A 19,664-nucleotide genomic window follows, 5' to 3' on the forward strand; every position below is an offset into this window, starting at 1 on the left:
TGATGTACTCCATGTGACCCATGAGATATGTATCCTGTTCAGGTTGGTATCCATGTCATCCTTTGCAGCTAACTGGGTGTGTCATGATTAACTTATTTAGCACAGGGATGTTAACATTTCATTTGCATGGCCACATCTGTGGCTTGCACCCATGATGTGCTTCCCATTGTCCAATTTGTATCTTTCACTGACTTTGGGCCCATCTCCGTTAGACATGCTGGTGTGGGCATCATTGGTGTAGGAGTCAATTGTGTCCTCTGTGCAACTTGCTACACATATGCATTGTTACTGTGCAGATAACTTAAGGGACACTACCGTACCCAGGCGGATGTGACCAGTGCCTACATTAGGTGGTACATGATGGGTGGCTGTACCATTGTTGTGCGGACATGACTGTGACCTGCTGGAACTGTATTTGCACAGATGTGCTTCCACAGGAGTTGAGTCCCATATAGTTAGTGTGTTGTTCAGTGACATTGCCTGTGCCCATGGTCTGTGTTGTGTGGGCATGTCTGTGTGTGTTCCCATCCCTTTTTCTACACAGGCTATGTTCCACTCATATGTTGGTGTTGGTGCTGCTTGCTGAGTTGTCCTGTGTTCATCACACATCTTTGGCTGGGCCTCCCAGATATGTGGGCGCACGACACACTACTGTTCATGTGTGTGTCATCATTAGGATTTGTCAGTTCTGAGTGGTGATGTTGTGGTCAGACGCAGATGTTACACAGTCAGGGCTCCCCATAGCACTTGTTTGTTCGCAATATCATGTAGATGTCCAGAGGTGGTACCTTTCAGTGGTTCAGACGTGTGTGTGTGTGGGTCTGCTCCCACACGTCAGGTTCAGAGGTGCAATGTTGGCAGGTTTCTGCATATGTGCCTTGTGGTTCTCATTGGCTTCTGCATTGTCCTGGGATTGTGTCAGGCATTCCTAAGGTCAATGGAGGTGTGACGTTATGGCCATGTGCCGCATACTGTACAGTGTGTCTGTCATTCACCGTGTTCGTAGACTGTCCTTGTGTGATAAGTCTGTGCACCTTAGATCCTCACAACATTACCGGCAGCAAGAAAGCCCCATGGTTCACCGATGAACTGAAGAGCTCCAAGAGGAACTGCCGAGCCCTCGAGAAAGCCTGGCGCAGAGACCCAACTCCGGACAACATGACTGCCCTCAAGCTCGCCACCCGAAAACACCACCAACTGATCCACGCCACCAAGAAAACTGCATTCAAGGAACGACTGGACAACAACGCACACAACAGCAAGGAACTCTTCAACATCGTTAAAGAGCTCTCCAACCCCAACGCCGGAAACAACGACATCACCTCTTCACAAGACCTCTGCAACTCCCTGGCCTCCTACTTCTACAACAAGATCGCGGACATACGCAACAGCTTCAGCACTCAACCGACGCACGCCACGACCGAACCACCGCCCCCCACCACCACCCTCCGCGCCTGGACCCCGATCAGCACCGAAGACACCATCCGCACGATGAACTCCATCCACTCCGGATCTCCGACCGACCCCTGCCCCCACCACGTCTTCAACAAGGCCGACGCTGTCATCGCACCCCACCTGCGGGACATCATCAACACCTCCTTCGACACCGCTACCTTCCCGGAGAGCTGGAAGCACGCCGAACTCAGCGCTCTACTGAAGAAACCATCAGCCGACCCCACCGACCTCAAGAACTACCGCCCCATCTCGCTGCTCCCATTTCCTGCAAAAGTCATCGAGAAGACCGTCAACAAGCAGCTGGCCGCCTTCCTCGAGATGAACGGATCCCTCGACCTCTCGCAGTCTGGATTCCGGGCCAACCACAGCACCGAGACTGCCCTGATCGCAGCCACCGATGAAATCCGAGCCCTGCTCGACAACGGAGAAACAGCGGCCCTCATCCTCCTAGACCTCTCCGCGGCTTTCGACACTGTCTGCCACCGCACCCTAGTGCAGCGCCTCAGCAACGTCGGAATCCAGGAGAAGGCACTGGAATGGATCATCTCCTTCCTCGCCGGAAGGACACAGAGAGTCCGCCTCCCCCCGTTCAGGTCAGAAGCCACTGAAGTCATCTGCGGCGTTCCTCAAGGGTCCTCGCTCAGCCCAACCCTCTTCAACGACTACATGAGCCCCCTCGCAGCCATCGCACGCCAACACAACCTCAACATAATCTCCTACACCGACGACACCCAGCTGATCCTCTCCCTCACCAACGACCCCACCGCCGCCAGAGCCAACCTACACGAAGGGATGACAGACGTAGCCAAGTGGATGATGAACAGTTGCCTGAAACTGAACTCTGACAAGACGGAAGTCCTCATCCTGGGATCTTCACCCTCTGCCTGGGACGACTCCTGGTGGCCCCCCGCCCTGGGCAGCGCACCCAAACCAACAGACCACGCACGCAACCTGGGCTTCATCCTGGACTCCTCCCTCTCCATGACCAGACAAATCAACGCCATCTCCTCGTCATGCTTCAACATCCTGCGCATGCTACGTAAGATCTTCCGGTGGATCCCCACCGAGACCAGGAAGACGGTCACCCAGGCCCTCGTCACCAGCCGTCTGGACTACGGCAACTCCTTCTACGCCGGTACCACCGCCAAACTCCAGAAGAGACTCCAGCAGATCCAGAACGCCTCAGCACGACTCATCCTGGACATCCCCCGTCGCAGCCACATCTCCGGACACCTGAGAGACCTGCACTGGCTCCCGGTCAACAAGAGAATCACCTTCCGTCTCCTCACCCACGCACACAAAGCCCTACACAACCAAGGCCCCGGATACCTCAACAGCCGCCTCAACTTCTACGCTCCCACACGCCAGCTTCGATCGACCGGCCTCGCCCTCGCCGCCGTCCCCCGCGTCCGAAGAGCCACCAGAGGGGGAAGGTCCTTCTCCTACCTGGCCACCAAGACTTGGAACTCCCTCCCGACCCACCTCCGCCTGACCCAGGACCACCTCGCCTTCAGGAAGCAGCTCAAGACCTAGCTGTTCGAGCAGTAGCGGACCCCCTCCCCTAGCGCCTTGAGACCCTCCGCGTGAGTAGTGCGCTATATAAATGCTGTGATTGATTGATTGAACATTACTGTGTTTATCACGGGTGCCAGTGCAATGTTACCGGTCCATGTGGGCTTCAGTGATGCACATCAGTGCAGTTCAGGGTGTGTGGTGTTGAGGGTGGACAGATGTGAATTGTTGCATGTCTGGGCCACGAACTCCCTTTTGTCCCTGGTTGACGTGCCATGCTGAGTGATTGGTGTTTGTGTCGGTGTGATGTACGTTTGTGTCACAGGACACCGGTCTGAGTTTCCCAGTTTGCACGGCATCTCCCTTTGACATCACAGTGGACCTTTCATGCAGGCTTGTGTCACCCCAATTTATGGTCCCCTGGGGTAGTGCTGTTGTGGGTCTGTCTTAGTTGATGTTCATTCCAGCTTGTGTCACATGTGTCTGTTGGATTCCCTATCATTACACAATGCCTGATTGCCCACTAAGGGGTGCACAATTGATGGCTTACTTTTGTGCTGCACTGTATCCACATCTGTGTCATTGTGGTTCAGCCACCCTCATGTGTTGTGTAGTTGCCTGGGGATACTGAGACACACTCACACATGCTGTGTGAGATGTGCAGTGTGAGGTGGCCTATTGGTGTTTGTGCATCTGCACCAGTGCATTGGAATTGCTGTTGTGGGAAATTGTTTGGATGTTGTTTAGTTCATTTTCCCTGCTGTTCCTATGAGTCATATCTCATCATGCACATTGTTCCTGGTTGTCCTGTCCCATTGCTGCCATGGAATTGGATTTTATGGACTGACACCTACAGTCTACACAGAATGTATTGCTATGTGTTTCTAGTTTCGAGATGTGTGTATGCATTATAATGGTCACTTCTGCTTTTGTGTCGTACACTGTATGCAATGTCTGGCCCCATGCGTGTTCCTTGTCTGCACATGGCCGAGTGTATGTTGTGTTTTCACAGCACTGTTTGCCTCACCACAACTCTGTGGGTATGACACAACCACTACTTTGCCGCAAAATGTGTTTCATGTACTGCGACCAGGACTCATACATGCTGTTTGACATTTGAAGCTATTTCCATGATGACACTCACCTTTAGGTCACTGTGATGATGGGGGATTTACACCCTTTGCCACAATGTTCAACTTTTGCTGCAGTTTGTGCCCACACATTTTACATAGGATCTACACCGTGATGGGGATTTTGAGCACATTGGCACAGTGCTAGTGTGAAGCTTGACTTGTGTAGCCCACACTCTGGTGTTGGTCACACATGTGATAGTAGTTACATTGTGTGCTGTAACTCATATTTACTGTTGGGGGTATTTGTCAAACACTACACACTGTTGTCATGATGTTATGGGCAATGTATTTGGCTGACGTACCTGAGGTTGATGTATGATGGATGTGTGGCGCACACCCATCCTATGGGTGGGGGTGTCAATGTTGTTAGACACACAGACACCTACGGGTGGGGGTGGCTGTAGTGGTGGGCAACATGACACATATGGGTGGGGCTGGCAGTAGTGATAGGCAACATGCCCCTATGGGTGGGGGTGGCTGTAGTGATAGGCAACATGACACATATGGGTGGGGGTGGCAGTAGTGATAGGCAACATGCCCCTATGGGTGGGGGTGGCTGTAGTGGTGGGCAACATGCTCATATGGGTGGGGGTGGCTGTAGTGATAGGCAACATGCCCCTATGGGTGGGGTGGCTGTAGTGATAAGCAACATGCCCCTTGGGTGGGGGTGGATGTAGTGGTGGTCAACATGACACATATGGGTAGGGGTGGCAGTAGTGATAGGCAACATGACACATGTTGGTGGGGTGGCTGTAGTGGTGGTCAAAATGAAACATATTGGTGGGGCTGGCAGTAGTAATAGGGTACATGCCCTTATGGGTGGGGGTGGCTGTAGTGATAGACAACATGCCCCTATGGGTTGGGGTGGCTGTAGTGATAGGCAACATATCCTTATGGGTGGGGGTGGCTGTAGTGGTTGGCAACATGACACATATGGGTAGGGGTGACAGTAGTGGTGGGCAACATGACTCATATGGGTGGGGCTGGCAGTAGTGATAGGCAATATGCCCCTATGGGTGGGGCTGGCAGTAGTGATAGGCAACATGCCCCTATGGGTGGGGGTGGCTGTAGTGATAGGCAACATGCCCCTATGGGTGGGGGTGGCTGTAGTGATAGGCAACATGACACATATGGGTGGGGGTGGCAGTGGTGACAGGCAACATGCCCCTATGGGTGGGGGTGGCTGTAGTGGAGGGCAACATGCCCCTATGGGTGGGGCTGGCAGTAGTGATAGGCAACATGACCCTATGTCTGGGGGTGGCTGTAGTGATAGGCAACATGACACATATGGGTGGGGGTGGCAGTAGTGATAGGCAAAATGCCCCTATGGGTGGGGGTGGCTTTAGTGGTGGGCAACATGCCCCTATGGGTGGGGCTGGCAGTAGTGATAGGCAACATGCCCCTATGGGTGGGGGTAGCTGTAGTGATGGGCAACATGCCCCTATGGGTGGGGCTGGCATTAGTGATAGGCAACATGCCCCTATGGGTGGGGGTGGCTGTAGTGGTGGGCAACATGCCCCTATGGGTGGGGCTGGCAGTAGTGATAGGCAACATGTCCCTATGGGTGGGGGTGGGTATAGTGATAGGCAACATGCCCCTATGTGTGGGGTGGTTGTAGTGATAGGCAACATGCCCCTATGGGTTGGGATGGCTGTAGTGGTGGGCAACATGGCCCTATGGGTGGGGCTGACAGTAGTGATAGGCAACATGCCCCTATGGGTGGGGGTGGCTGTAGTGATAGGCAACATGACACATATGGGTGGGGCTGGCAGTAGTGACAGGCAACATGCCCCTATGGGTGGGGGTGGCTGTAGTGGTGGGCAACATGCCCCTATAGGTGGGGCTGGCAGTAGTGATAGGCAACATGCCCCTATGGGTGGGGGTGGCTGTAGTGTTGGGCAACATGACACATATGGGTGGGGGTGGCAGAAGTGATAGGCAACATGATACATATGGGTAGGGGTGGCAGTAGTGGTGGGCAACATGACACATATGGGTGGGGCTGGCAGTAGTAATAGGCAACATGCCCCTATGGGTGGGGGTGGCTGTAGTGATAGGCAATATGACACGTATGGGTGGGGGTGGCATTCGTGATAGGCAACATGTCCCTATGGGCATGGGTGGCTGTAGTGGTGGGTAACATGCCCCTATGGGTGGGGCTGGCAGTAGTGATAGGCAACATGTCCCTATGGGTGGGGGTGGGTATAGTGATAGGCAACATGCCCCTATGTGTGGGGTGGTTGTAGTGATAGGCAACATGCCCCTATGGGTTGGGGTGGCTGTAGTGGTGGGCAACATGGCCCTATGGGTGGGGGTGGCAGTAGTGACAGGCAACATGCCCCTATGGGTGGGGGTGGCTGTAGTGGTGGGCAACATGCCCCTATAGGTGGGGCTGGCAGTAGCGATAGGCAACATGCCCCTATGGGTGGGGGTGGCTGTAGTGTTGGGCAACATGACACATATGGGTGGGGGTGGCAGAAGTGATAGGCAACATGATACATATGGGTAGGGGTGGCAGTAGTGGTGGGCAACATGACACATATGGGTGGGGCTGGCAGTAGTAATAGGCAACATGCCCCTATGGGTGGGGGTGACTGTAGTGGTGGGCAACATGCCCCTATGGGTGGGGCTGGCAGTAGTGATAGGCAACATGCCCCTATGAATGGGGGTAGCTGTAGTGATAGGCAACATGCCCCTATGGGTGGGGGTGGCTGTAGTGTTGGGCAACATACCCCTATGGGTGGGGCTGGCAGTAGTGATAGGCAACATGCCCCTATGGGTGGGGGTGGCTGTAGTGGTGGGCAACATGACACATATGGGTAGGGGTGGCAGTTGTGGTGGCCATGGGATCCCTATGGAGGCATGTTGCTAGTGAATAGGGTCTGGACCGCCTGGGTGTGTGTGACATTTGGCGGGTACGTGTCGTTTGTTTGTATGGTGGGTGTCCGACTTACCATCTGCGCCGTCCGCGTCTGTTCCTGATCTGATCAGAGATGTACAGGACTGGTATGACCCCCGCGATGGGATTCATGATGCGTTCATCTCGTACACGCTGCTTTTTGCTCCGTTTCGAAGCTGTGTATTGTGTTATTGCGCGAATCGTACCTGATTTGCAGCTTTACTGGTGCTATGACGAGCTGTACGTGGCGACCCGTTCCGGTGCGCAAGATTCCCATCCAGGAAGCAGAGATAATCAATCTAATTGGCAACGCCAAGCCCTCAACTCACGCCCTGGACCAGCTACGACCTCACCTGACCAAAGACTTGAAGCTAGTCCTAGCGCCAATATGGTGCAAGATCATCAATAGCTCATTGAGCTCTGGAATCGTACCAGACTGCCTCAAGGTAGGGCAAGTCACACCACTATTAAAGAAACCAGGGCTAGACACTGAAGATCTCAACAATTTCAGACCTGTCTCAAACCTTCCTTTTTTGTCCAAAATCATGGAAAGATGTGTACTCCCACAGCTAACCCAACACCTAGAAAACATCAACTTACTAGATCCCCACCAATCGGGCTTTAGAAAGGCATGCAGCACGGAATCAGCAATTCTTAATGTCATAGACGACCTATTCATGTCACTCGACTCGGATCAATGCTGCCTTCTTATCCTCCTAGACTTATCGGCTGCATTCGATAAAGTAAACCACAATCTGCTCTTAAGAGTTCTTCAAGAAAGGGCTGGTCTGCAAGAGACGGTCCTTCACTGGTTCTCTTCATTTCTTCACAACCGTTCACAAATTATAAAAATCAAAAACTTCGAATCCGACCTTCACCCTGTCATCAGAGGTGTTCCACAAGGGTCTGTACTCTCCCCCAGCTCTTCAACATATACATTGAACCCCTCACTTCTCTACTCAGAAAATCCAACATCCCCTTTCATCTATATGCTGATGGTACGCAGCTATATCTGGACACAACCTGAATTGATGACATCCAGAGACTAAACAACACGCTCAAAGAGGTCCAACACTGGCTCGCAACCAATCACCTGAAACTGAATCAAGAAAAAACAGAAATATTACTCATCTCGAACAAAGATGATAACCCACAAATCAAAGAATGGCTCAAAGCCATCGATGCCCTCAATGGTAACCTCTCCTTGGCAGACTCAGTGAAATCTCTAGGGATCACCCTAGAACCAAAACTGGACATGAAGAAACACATCGCAAGATCCGCAAAAAGTGCCTTTCTCAACCTGAAGTTACTATACAAAATAAAACCCTTCCTCCCACCTAAGGACCTCCAACAAGCCACCCAAGCATTGGTCCTCTCCAGAATAGACTACGGGATCGCTACCTTGATGGGGACAGCAAAATCCCACCTTGCCCCCTTGAAGACTACACTCAATGCAGCAGCAAGAATGGTCACCGGAACTAAGAAGTTCAAGCACATCTCTCCAGCCCTCAGAGATCTCAGATGGCTCCCAGTAGAGTTACGAGCAAGCTTTAGAACAGCCTGCCTCATTCACAAAGCCCTGCATACAGGTAAACCAGAATATCTGGCCGCCAAGCTCAAAAGGGCAGGCCAGTCCAGAAACCTCAGGAGCTGCAGCTCTCTACTGCTCATCCCGCCAAAAACTCGCAAACATAGAACCACTGCCAAATCGTTTGCTGGAAACGCACCAAAAATTTGGAACTCCATCCCACCCCACATCAGAACAATCCCCTCGTTTCCAAAATTCAAGAGCCTACTCAAAGCCCTCTTCCTTGACCGCCCTCGAGGAAACTGACAGACCCTTGTTAGGCACCCAACCGACACTCCATCTTTACTAATACCCTAGACTGACAACATGGTCGCAGCTCAAGAAATACGTTCGTGTATAATCATTCTGATTACCGATTACCTACGATTACTATCAGATCCTTCCTTCTGATTCAGTTTGAGAAATCCTTGGGTGTTTAAACTTATTGTCTATCAGACTATCAGTTCCTATCTTCTGACACAGCTCAAGAAAACCTTCTATGTATAAACTTTTCTATTACAGACTATGGATGGATGAACTTGTGACCAAATGCCAGTCCCTCGCCCCCTTAACCTTTATGTTCTCCCAATCTCCTGTATCTCATGTCTGGTCAGTATTGTATATGCTTTGAAGCGCTCTGATACCCTATGGTCTAGCTAGCGCTATATAAAACTACTAAAATAAAATACGCATCGTACTTGTCCGGCCGGAAATTGCAGTGTTTATGGTGCCGTGTGACGCGAATTGTGTGTTTACGGGTCAGGCTCGTACGGAAAAGGTGGATGGATTCGAAGCATACGTGTCGGTCGCAAATTATGCACTTTTCCGCATCGTACTTCCTCCCACTGACGGTCCCACTCCTGGTAGTATTCGGCCGTAAGGTAAGGCTACGGACAGCTATCGGGGTGCTGTCCGATTCAGATCGGAATCGACCCCTCTGTCCCTGTGGGGTGTGCCCTGCGCAAAAAGAGTTGACTGGTAAGGCTGCAGTAGTTGTCTGGCCTCCCATCTCACTGCTGGCCGAACTCTCTCCTTACAGGGACCCTAATGCCATTACTCCAGGCCTTGGTGCAGAGTCCAAAGGTATGCTGGGAATAGATTGACTCTGTTGAGCACTGACAAGTGCCTGAACCGGGAAATCAATTGCTGTGTTTAACAAAGGAACTGTAGTTACTGCTGGTGGCACGGGACCTGAACAGTAGAAGAGACAGCAGTTTCTGTATAACTCAGGGGTGAAACATTATCAGTCTTAGCAGATCTTCTCTCTTACTAAGGAACTCACTTAAGATGTTTCAGATTCATGCATTTTTATAGACCTTTCCCTGACAGCTAATTAGTATTAGGTGTGTAGCTGGGTGTGTGAAAGACATGGCGGGACCCCAACCATGATGACTTGCACTATAGAGGCAGAGCTTAATTGCCAGTGGCTTTCTACTCCCTCAATTGTGTCTACGTTTCCTGGAGCCCCTTGTTTAAGAACTGCCACCCACCACAAAGTCCATGGTCTCCTTGGTGCTGTTTCCCACTGCTGCAGTCTTCCCATGCCACCTCTTCCGTATGTGACAAAGCTGTGTGGGTGAGTGGGTTCACACTCCCTGAAGTGAGGTGGGTGATTTAGTGATAGGCTGAGTGTGGGGGTGCTCATTTGTAACAGAGATATTCACCTGATTCTCCAAGATATCCTGGTGAAAAGGAATCTATAGAAGCAAAAGGATCTGTATTGACAAAGGCAACAGTTGATGGGCTTTATTACAATTCAGTGAAATGGTGTATTACCCTTTCACTTGAATGAGGAGTTTCGTGCACCTTACTCATAGGTACTCATAGTGTGTAAGACTGGGGAAGGAGAAAGGATGTTGCATTTGTGGGGTTAAATCCTGCAAAGGCATTTTACCAGGTCACAGCTTTTGTTATCTTGTGCACTAATTATGGCTACACATGAATATATATTATCCTCTTCTCACAACAGAGGTGATTTGCATCAGACAGAAACAATTACAGTGAGCATTCTACCACAGTAAGTTGCTTATATAGACTTTGTGTATTGCATAATTATCCTATAGAGCTACAAGCACTTGTTCATGTGGTAATCCATTTTTGGTTTTATTTCTTAGGGTCTACACCAGTATCTCCTACCCCACCGTCTCCAGGACAAGCGCCGGTTGGTGTTGGTCAGTAAAGGAACTGAAATAATCAAGCTGAAAAAGGAAAGATTTGATGAGTTAGCAGATGGTGCAACTATAGCCATTGTCCGGAAAATGGAGCACACCTACCCATCGTACGTGATATTGCTGTAGAGGAGTCCAATCTTGGCCTGGTGGTTCTCTACTGTTAAATCTCTTATGATATTGTGTGTGTACTTTGATGAAAGCTATTGCAATAAGCGTGGGAGCCCATGAAAGGCTTGCGGGCCAGTGAGTCTCTTACACGCCAGGCTTGTCTTTCAGGGGTCTTAGCCTATCAAGAAATCTGCAATGTCCCTACCAGCTCGTCCAGCACCACAGAGAATGAAAGAAGACACTACAAAAACACTCTGTGGAGATTCCATTTAGATGGTTTGCTAGATAGCGGATTCCACAGAATAGTCTCACTCCCTCCCCTGATTTCACTTCAAGACAACCATATTATGTATAAATCACTATCACTAATAATGGATACGAACCTTACCAACAGGTTCTCTCCTTGTCAGATCATTGCATTCTTTAATGTGGGTATCAGAGCCAGGCACTGAGAGTTTGGCTAGATCTGGCGTCTGTAGAAAGATGTGCCATCTGGAGTGGATCTAACGAGGCATACTCAATCCCCCCAAAGAAGCGACTGCTTCCCATTATACCAGCCTGAACAATAAGGCGTCCACCCATGGGTTAGGAAAATAGATAGCAGTGACACCAAGAGAGATTAAATGAGACAAGGGGAATTTTCACTAAAGTTGTAAGGTGTCCTCAAGGTACAATGTGAGTCTATGTTCTTGATAATTCACCACCGCTTCACAGCACAACTTCACAAGTGAATTACCAGATCCAGAAATTACTAATGCCTGAATTTCCAGCAGCAAACTCAGAAAAATAGTGATAAACCCCCTTGGAGAGTGATAGAAAATTGACACAAGTACAAATTAGGGAAGTCAGTCAGAGAGAACTACCTTTCCAACTCCCCCAAGGATAGCTTCAGTGCGTCAGGAGTTAACGAGTGAAAATAAGTGGGGGGGAGGAGAAAGATACATACATAAGAGAAACAGGGACCAAGAGGAACAGGGACCAAGGAAACGCTTCCTATGGAGGAAGTCCAGTAAGGCAGGAACTGGAACAAGGTCAGTGCAAAATCTCAACATCTAAGCAGTCAAACAAGGAAAACAAGAGCAGGTCTAGTGAAACATTAACAGTCTTAGCAGATCTCCTCTGTTACTAAGGATCTCACTGAAGATGTTGCAGATTCATGCCTTTTTATAGACATTTCTCTAACTGCTAATTAGTGTCAGGTGTGTGGCTGGGTGTGTGTGAGACAGGGCGGATCCCAACCATATTGACTTGCACTATAAAGGCAGAGCTTAATTGCCAGTGGCTTTCAGCTCCCTCAATTGTGTCTATGTTTCCTGGAGCCCCTTGATTTATGGACTGCCACCGACCACAGCAGCCACAGTCTCGTTGGTGCTCGTCCCCACAGCTGTAGTCTACCGATGCCACCTCTTCCGTATGTGGCAAGGCTGTGTGGGTGCACACTTCCTGAAGTGAGGTGGGTGATTTAGTGATAGGCTGAGTGTGCGGGCGCTCATTCCCAACAGAGATATTCACCTGATTGTCCAAGATATCCCGGTGAAAAGGAAGCTATAGAAGCAGAAGGATCTGTAATGACAAAGGCAACAGTTGAAGGGCTTTATTATAATTCAGTGAAATTATTTAAGAATACATAGATCATCCTTTCACTTGAATGAGGAGTTCTATGTACCTTACTCATAGGTACTCAAAGTGTGCAAGATTGGGGAAGGCGAATGAATGTAGCATTTGTGGATTTAAATCCTGCAGAGACCTACTTTCAGCCCTATCATTAATCCAGATCTTCCACTGAACAAAGTGGTATTTTAACAGCTCAAAGCTTTAGTTATCTTGTGCACTAATTATGGCTACACATAATTATATATTATCCTGTTCTCACACAGAGGGGATTTGGATCAGATCTTCCACTGAGCAAAGTGGTATTTTAACAGGTCACGGCTTTAGTTATCTCGTGCACTAATTTTGGCTACCGGTGAATATATATTATCCTGTTCTCACAACAGAGGTGATTTGGATCAGATAGGGACAATTACAGTAAGCATTCTCCCACAGTGACTTGCTTAATTCCCTGAGTTTATACATTTAGTGATAGTGTAATGGATATAAACAGGAGCAGTTTACTGTAGGTTGACTGTAAGGAATGAAAAAGCACCCCTTTTAAAATTAAGAAGAGCAAAGGAGAGTGGATAGGGCTTTTCCAGGCAACATCCGCACCCTAATCCTTGTGTTAAAAACACAGAGATGAGCAGAAGTCACACCATGGTTATGCATCTCTAAGGGATCTACATCACACACTCAATAATATTCAGAGGGATGCAATCTCTACTGAAGAGGCTCTCAAACCCATGGATGACTACATGAGATAGAAACTGACAAAATGTGTTGCTGACAGGCAGCCCATTAGAACCTGAAGTGAAGAATCTAAATACTGAAGCTCCATCTCAAAAGGACTTCAGGTACTGTAATCTGTAACAACACTGGAAGCACAGGTGTAATAACTATTGGATACACACCTTGCAACCAATATTCTCTTCCGGAGGGTATCCAAAATTGCTGGACAGGTGCCTCTACAGAATTTCATTTGTGACTTCCTAATGACTAAGATTCTATTTAGGAACTTCTTTCAAAGTCATGTGGTGTGCAAGGTGCACAGGTTGCCAGCCTGATGTTTGACACATAGTGATAAACTGGAGGGGACAAAGTAGAGGGTGGGGATTCAATTGAAATAGATATGACAATTCCACATGTAGAGTAAAGAAGCAGATTGTCACCATGAACGGAAGGAGGAAACAAATGCAAAGAGTTAAAAAAGGTGTCTGGTGGTTCTGACCACAGACTCTGTACAATGGAGTCTGCCCACAGAGGCATCCCCTTGGCATCCTTCAAAATTGAGGATGAAATAAAAGGGCAAAGAGCACGTGTTTACCAGTAGCAGCACGTCCCCGACCAAACTGGGTACGGGGGTGGGTGGGGGGGGGGTGTTGGCAAGACGGGCCAGAGGAGGAAGGTGGGAAGGGTTTGGGGTCAAAAAAGGAAATAACCTTACCTTGTCACCGCCGTCTCCCGTGCATCCCATCGTCCTTCTGGCACTGGGCACGAGCTCCCAGCCCGACCTGCAGCCAATCCTGAAGCTCCTCTCGACATTAGAGCTGCTTCAGGATTGGCCAGAATGCCAGAAACTTCCGCTCCCAGGCAGTCTGGGAGCCTGTACCTGCTCTCTCCAGTCCCAGCAACGCACCTAAGCCTGGATAGAGCTTCACTGCACATGAGGGGTTTGCTGGCCTGAGACAGCTAGCCAAACGCCTCACGCACAGTGGAGGGAGTGCCCACCTCTCCCTCACCAGCAGTGTCATCCCCTGGACCCGCCCCCAAGACTCATCAGAGTCCTGGGGGCGGGTTCAGGGGATTAAAATAAAACGATAATAAAACAGGTTTAAAACCCGTCTTATTATCGTTTATTTTCTGCTGGTAGCAGGGGGCGATGCTCCTCCGCTATAATGAAGCGTCCGCCCCTGGTGTTTTTACGGAAGGGAAAGTGGCAAATACATTTTTCGATTGGGCGTTGCGTGCTGAACAAAAAAAATGCTGTTCAGCCCGGAAGTACTGCCCTAAAGCAGCAGATCCTAGATATGTATGTATGTTTTGGAATTTCTAAAGTGCAAGCCTAGCAGGAAGCAACAGAGGGCTGTATTGGGAGCAGGCCCCAAGGGTGATACATGGTGGCTAGGGGACAGAGGGAGGTGGTAGTACTAGTGAAAGGGTGAGGGAATAGCCTTTCTGACTTAGGTTTCCATGAAAGGGGTGAGTTTTCAGTTTCTGCTTGTATAAACGGAGGGTTGGTGCTTTTCTAATGTTCGAGGGGATATTGCTCCAGATCCTTGGAGCATAGGGTGAGAAGACTTGTTTTCTCCTTTCTAAATTGTTTAGACCATATTCTGGTGATGTTGGAGCTTTATATTGACCTCTGTATATGTTTACTATGTTATCTAGATAACAGGGGTCTTGGTGTAGAGATGCAGCTGATTTTGAAGATGACCTAGGCTTGAAGGGGGAGCCAGAGTAGATCCCTTAGCACAAGGGTGATGTGGTTGGATTTTATGAGCCGTGAAGGATGCCTTTCAGGGGACCAAAGGTGGTCTCCGGGATGCAATTGAGCAGGGCCTTGCTTCCATCTGGGTTGGGGAGGACTAAGGTTTGACTTATAATAGAGTATAAAGTTTTTTCCTGAGAGGAATGGTTTTTCTGTTTTTCAGAAGAGAGATTCAGAAACAGGCTGTTTGGTCTCTTGACAATGTGTTCTTTGAGAGAATGGTTCAAGTTGAGGGTAAATGAGAGGGATTTGGCCTGTTCTGTCAGTTGTGGAATGAAACCCTTAAGGCTGCTGTCAAAAGGGGGAGTGTGGCCCTCAGTGCCTTCCATTACCACCAAACACCAGCATCATATGTGACCTGAGAAAGGTCGCAGGTAGGTTGGTATCAATTGATACAAAAGTAGAAGTCGATATATCAGACATCCAGACAATTTGCAAAGACATTAGCCGATTAAACAATGAAACCCAGTGAATTGCAAGAGCCAAGGATGCTGATGGACAGTCCAGTGGAATAATTAATTGAGATGCTTACCCTCAATCTGCTGCAGCCTCCTCAGATCTCTTCTCTGGAAGGAGGGTGGATTGAGGGTACATTGATTGGGATGCCATTTTACAACCTGGAAGATCTAAGGGTCCCCTGTAATACCAAAAACACAAAGATCCTACATTTTCCAGACATCACACCGTCAGTTCAAAACTGACCAGATATATTTGACGCAATGATCAACTGGGGAAACTAGTGACTTGAGACATAGAGTTAGCACTAGAATTTCTGGCATGCCTCCAGGAAATGTACTCCAAGAGGCTAGATAAGGGAGATGAGGATCTGGGAGGTTTTATAGAGAAAATGACAATTGTGTTACTCACCAAGGAAGATATGAAGTTTGTAGAGAGGAAGTTGACTTTTGGAGTCATGGAGGCCATTAACCAGCAGAATAGTGGAAGGGTCAGGTACCAAGGGTTACCTCCTAAATTTGTTAAGCATCTCTACAACAAGATAGCGAATCACCTCCTCCTACTCTAGTTGAGAAGGAAGTTAGCCATATGACCTAGGGTTGGCCACAATAGTGGTAATACAGAAAAAAGGGAACCCCAAAACTGAATGTGAGTCATATAGACTAGTATCCCTGTTGATTATTTAAAAAAAAGATTCTGATTGATATACTTGAAAAAGTGTTTGTGGGGTGTCTTTCCTGACCACTATGGGTTGATGCTTTAACCTTTGATGCCAATATGAGTGCATGAACAACCAAAAGGGATTCTGAACCCCATGGCAGGCCTCTTTCCAGATACAGCCAAGGCAAATGATTCTGCAAAGTATTCATTTGTGCTGCCTGTCTTGGAAAAGATGGGCTTTGGATAACAATTTTTACCCTGAGTCATATTGTGGTGTACAAGCCTTGTGCCCAGGGTGTTGGTGAATGGTGTTCTGTGAACACCCTCTTCCTTGATGAGGGATATGAGAGAACACTGTCTTCTTTCACCTATGATCGTTCTCCTGGTGATCAAATCAATGGCATTCTGGGTTAGGTAGACGCCCTAAACAGAGGTTTTAGGAGGACTCACAATAAGAGAAGACTAAATCACTGTATGCAGATGATGTCCTCCTCACTGTCCAATGGCTTCCATGGATGGAATTCTACAAATATTTTGAGTTTATGATAGGTATTCTGGGTTCAGTATCAACTCGCATAAATCACTTTTATATCTCCTTTCAGCCTGGAGGTAGATATCTGCATACTCATCCCCATTTAGAGTCGTGCCAGAAAGATGTAAATACATTGGGATATATATATCGAGAGATGAGGGTGAATGCCATTAAAAAACCTACACAGGGCCCTGGCTGACTTTCATAATTATGTGCAGCACCACTGGATGTTTACCCTTTCATTGCATTATGCACAATAATAGGTCTGCCCAAGTTCTATTACATACTCCAAGACACACCATATTTGGAACCAGAGGAATTCTTCCAGAAAATAGATACAGCTGTATGTTGCCTGAAATGGGTGGGGGCCTCACCGGGATTCCCTTAGATACAGTGCCTTGCAGGGACCATGATGGGGGAATAGTGCTCCCAGATCTACTCAAGTACTTATGGGTATCACACTTAGTGGTGGCCAATTAATAGGCATAACTTTATTTAAGGTGAGTGTTTGATTCAGGGAAAAGCTATATAATTTACCTGGTAGACAGACATGTTCCTGGGATCTTGGGATACTCCGTGGTGCTCTATGGTGCTACTAAACTCAAACCAGAGCCAAATCACACAAGGTTTGTGATGAGGGCATGTAGATGGCTCCAAAGAAAAGTGAGCGAGACACCACCCACACAGGATTAACCGTTATGGACTAGTACCGACTGAATGAACTAAGAGGCTGGATGGTTGGAGGGTTTCTATTTGGCAGTTACGCGGGGCATCAAATTAACTGGGACAAGTCCCTGATTTTCCGACAGACTCAGGCCCCCATGTTCCTACCGATGAGGTGTCCTGCCACAGTAGCGACGGACGGATTTAAATATTTAGGCATTGTTAGAAAGGCGACCCCGGGGGAGGCAGAAGATGTCTGACTGACCACCCCTAGGTCCACCTCTCCGTCGAGACGTAGCCGAGCGTTACCGAGAGGCCTCCTGGATGAGGGCCCTCTCCTAGGATCGTACAGTAGAGTAATCACAACACTACAAACGGATACCACACAGGAGGTCAAGTTCTCAAGCTTTTATAAGTAATAAGGGTTGCGGATTCTTGGCGGTATATACAGGCGGATCGAGGGATCCGTAAAGTCTCGAAAAGGGGGGCGAGGTAGCGGGACAGTCTAGCTTCTGGGTGGAGGAAGGGATACCCTGCGCACAGCTCTCCATCCTCGAGCTGGGGGGTTCCGAGAGGTTCGAGCCGCGGCCGTGCCAGCAGGCTCTCAGATGGTTCAGCAAGGTAGGCCGCGGCAGCGCCAGCAGGCTCTCAGATGGTTCAGCAAGGTAGGCCACGGCAACGCCAGCAAGCTCTCAGATGGTTCAGCAAGGTAGGCCGCGGCAGCGCCAGCAGGCTCTCAAATGGTTCAGCTAGGTAGGCCGCGGCAGCGCCAGCAGGCTCTCGGAGGGTTCAACAAGGTAGGCCGCGGCAGCGCCAGCAGGCTCTCGGATGTTTCAGCAAGGTAGGCCGCGGCAGCGCCAGCAGGCTCTCAGATGTTTCAGCAAGGTAGGCCGCGGCAGCGCCAGCAGGCTCTCGGATGGTTCAGCAAGGTAGGCCGCGGCAGCGCCAGCAGGCTCTCAGATGGACGTCGGGTTACCGGAAGGATGAGTTCGTCTGGTGTCGGCCGTGACAGCGTCAGTAGGGCGTCCAGTCCAGGATACAACTGACGTCCTACTCCGGGGCTGGCCCAGATATAGGACGGAGGTCCTTTGATGTCCGGACCCTCTCGCCTGGGGGTCAGAGGGGCCGGGATGATGGTGTCCAGACACCCAGCAGGGGGGTGGAGCCAGCGCCCAGGGAGGCCGGAGGGCGATCGATACCAGGCGTCCGGGGACGGCTGGAGGGCCATCGAAACTCCTCTCCCTCCGGGATCTGTCGAGTGGCCACTCGACCACCTGGGAGGATCTTCGTGCTTCGATGTCGGGGCTTCGCTGGGGCCTGGGCCTGGGCCGAGGCCACGTGGTCGTGACGTGGGGGACCCAAGATGGAGTCGGGCACGGCCTCGTGCTTGGGTCGTGATAGGCCTACACAGGAGCCAGGCTGGTGATGGGGATCCGGGATGGCAGCCGGATCGGTGGTGTTGGGGCGTGCGGGGTCGGGCCGAAGGGGCCGCCCGAGGTCCGGAGGAGGGCTGGTGTCGTCCTGGACCCGCCATGCGGGAGGGGTAGGACCACGCCATGAGGCCGGGTCCAACACGCGTCCCCCCCAGCTGAAGGCAGGGGAGAGTCACCCATCTTCTTGGGGATTCTCCTCGCCGAGGCGGAAGAATCTGGACAGGCCGTCAGCATTGGCGTGGTCGTTGCCGGGGCGATGCTCCACAGTGAAGTCCATCCCCTGCAGAGAAATGGACCAGCGCAGCAGTTTCGGGTTCTCTCCCCGCATCTGCATCAACCACCGCAGGGGCTGGTGGTCGGTCTGGACTCGGAAGTGGGTGCCGAAGAGGTAGGGCCGGAGCTTCTTGAGGGCCCACACCACGGCAAAGGCTTCCCTCTCGATGGTGCTCCATCGCTGTTCTCTTGCCAGTAGGCGTCGGCTGATGAAGGCCACAGGCCGGTCGATTCCTTCGGGGTTAACTTGGGACAGGACCGCCCCGATGCCGTGCTCCGAGGCGTCGGTTTGGACTACAAACTCTCTGCTGTAGTCGGGGGCCTGGAGCACAGGGGCGGTGCACATGGCAGTCTTTAAAGTCTCAAAGGCTGTTTGGCACGCAGGAGTCCAATGCACCTTCTGGGGTAATTTCTTGGAGGTCAGTTCTGTAAGGGGCCCCACAATGCTCCCGTAGTCTTTTATAAATCGCCGATAGTATCCGGTGAGCCCCAGGAAGGCTCGGACGGCGGTTTGGGTGACCGGGGGCTCCCAGGCCCGGATGGCGTCTATCTTTGGTTGGAGGGGAGCCACTTGGCCGCTCCCCACTTGGTGTCCCAGATAGGTGACGGACCCTTGGCCTATCTGGCATTTGCTGGCTTTGATGGTTAGTCCGGCCCGCCGGAGGGCCGTCAGGACCTCCCAGAGGTGGGTCAGATGTTCATCCCACTGAAGGCTGTA

The 19,664-nt window shown here is 50.3% G+C and overlaps 1 protein-coding gene across 1 annotated transcript in view; it reads left to right on the forward strand.

Moving 5' to 3' along the window:
* The window catches only part of LOC144824569 (cyclic nucleotide-binding domain-containing protein 2-like), a 202,003-nt gene that overhangs the window by 141,035 nt on the left and 41,304 nt on the right, over positions 1-19,664 (forward strand). The window contains exon 3 of the mRNA XM_078683626.1: positions 10,681-10,844. Within this exon, the coding sequence (XP_078539752.1) occupies positions 10,681-10,844 (164 nt within the window). The remainder of the gene's footprint in view (positions 1-10,680; positions 10,845-19,664) is intronic.

Source organism: Lissotriton helveticus, chromosome 3_1 (genome assembly GCF_964261635.1).
Source record: "Lissotriton helveticus chromosome 3_1, aLisHel1.1, whole genome shotgun sequence".
Taxonomy (NCBI): Eukaryota; Metazoa; Chordata; class Amphibia; order Caudata; family Salamandridae; genus Lissotriton; species Lissotriton helveticus.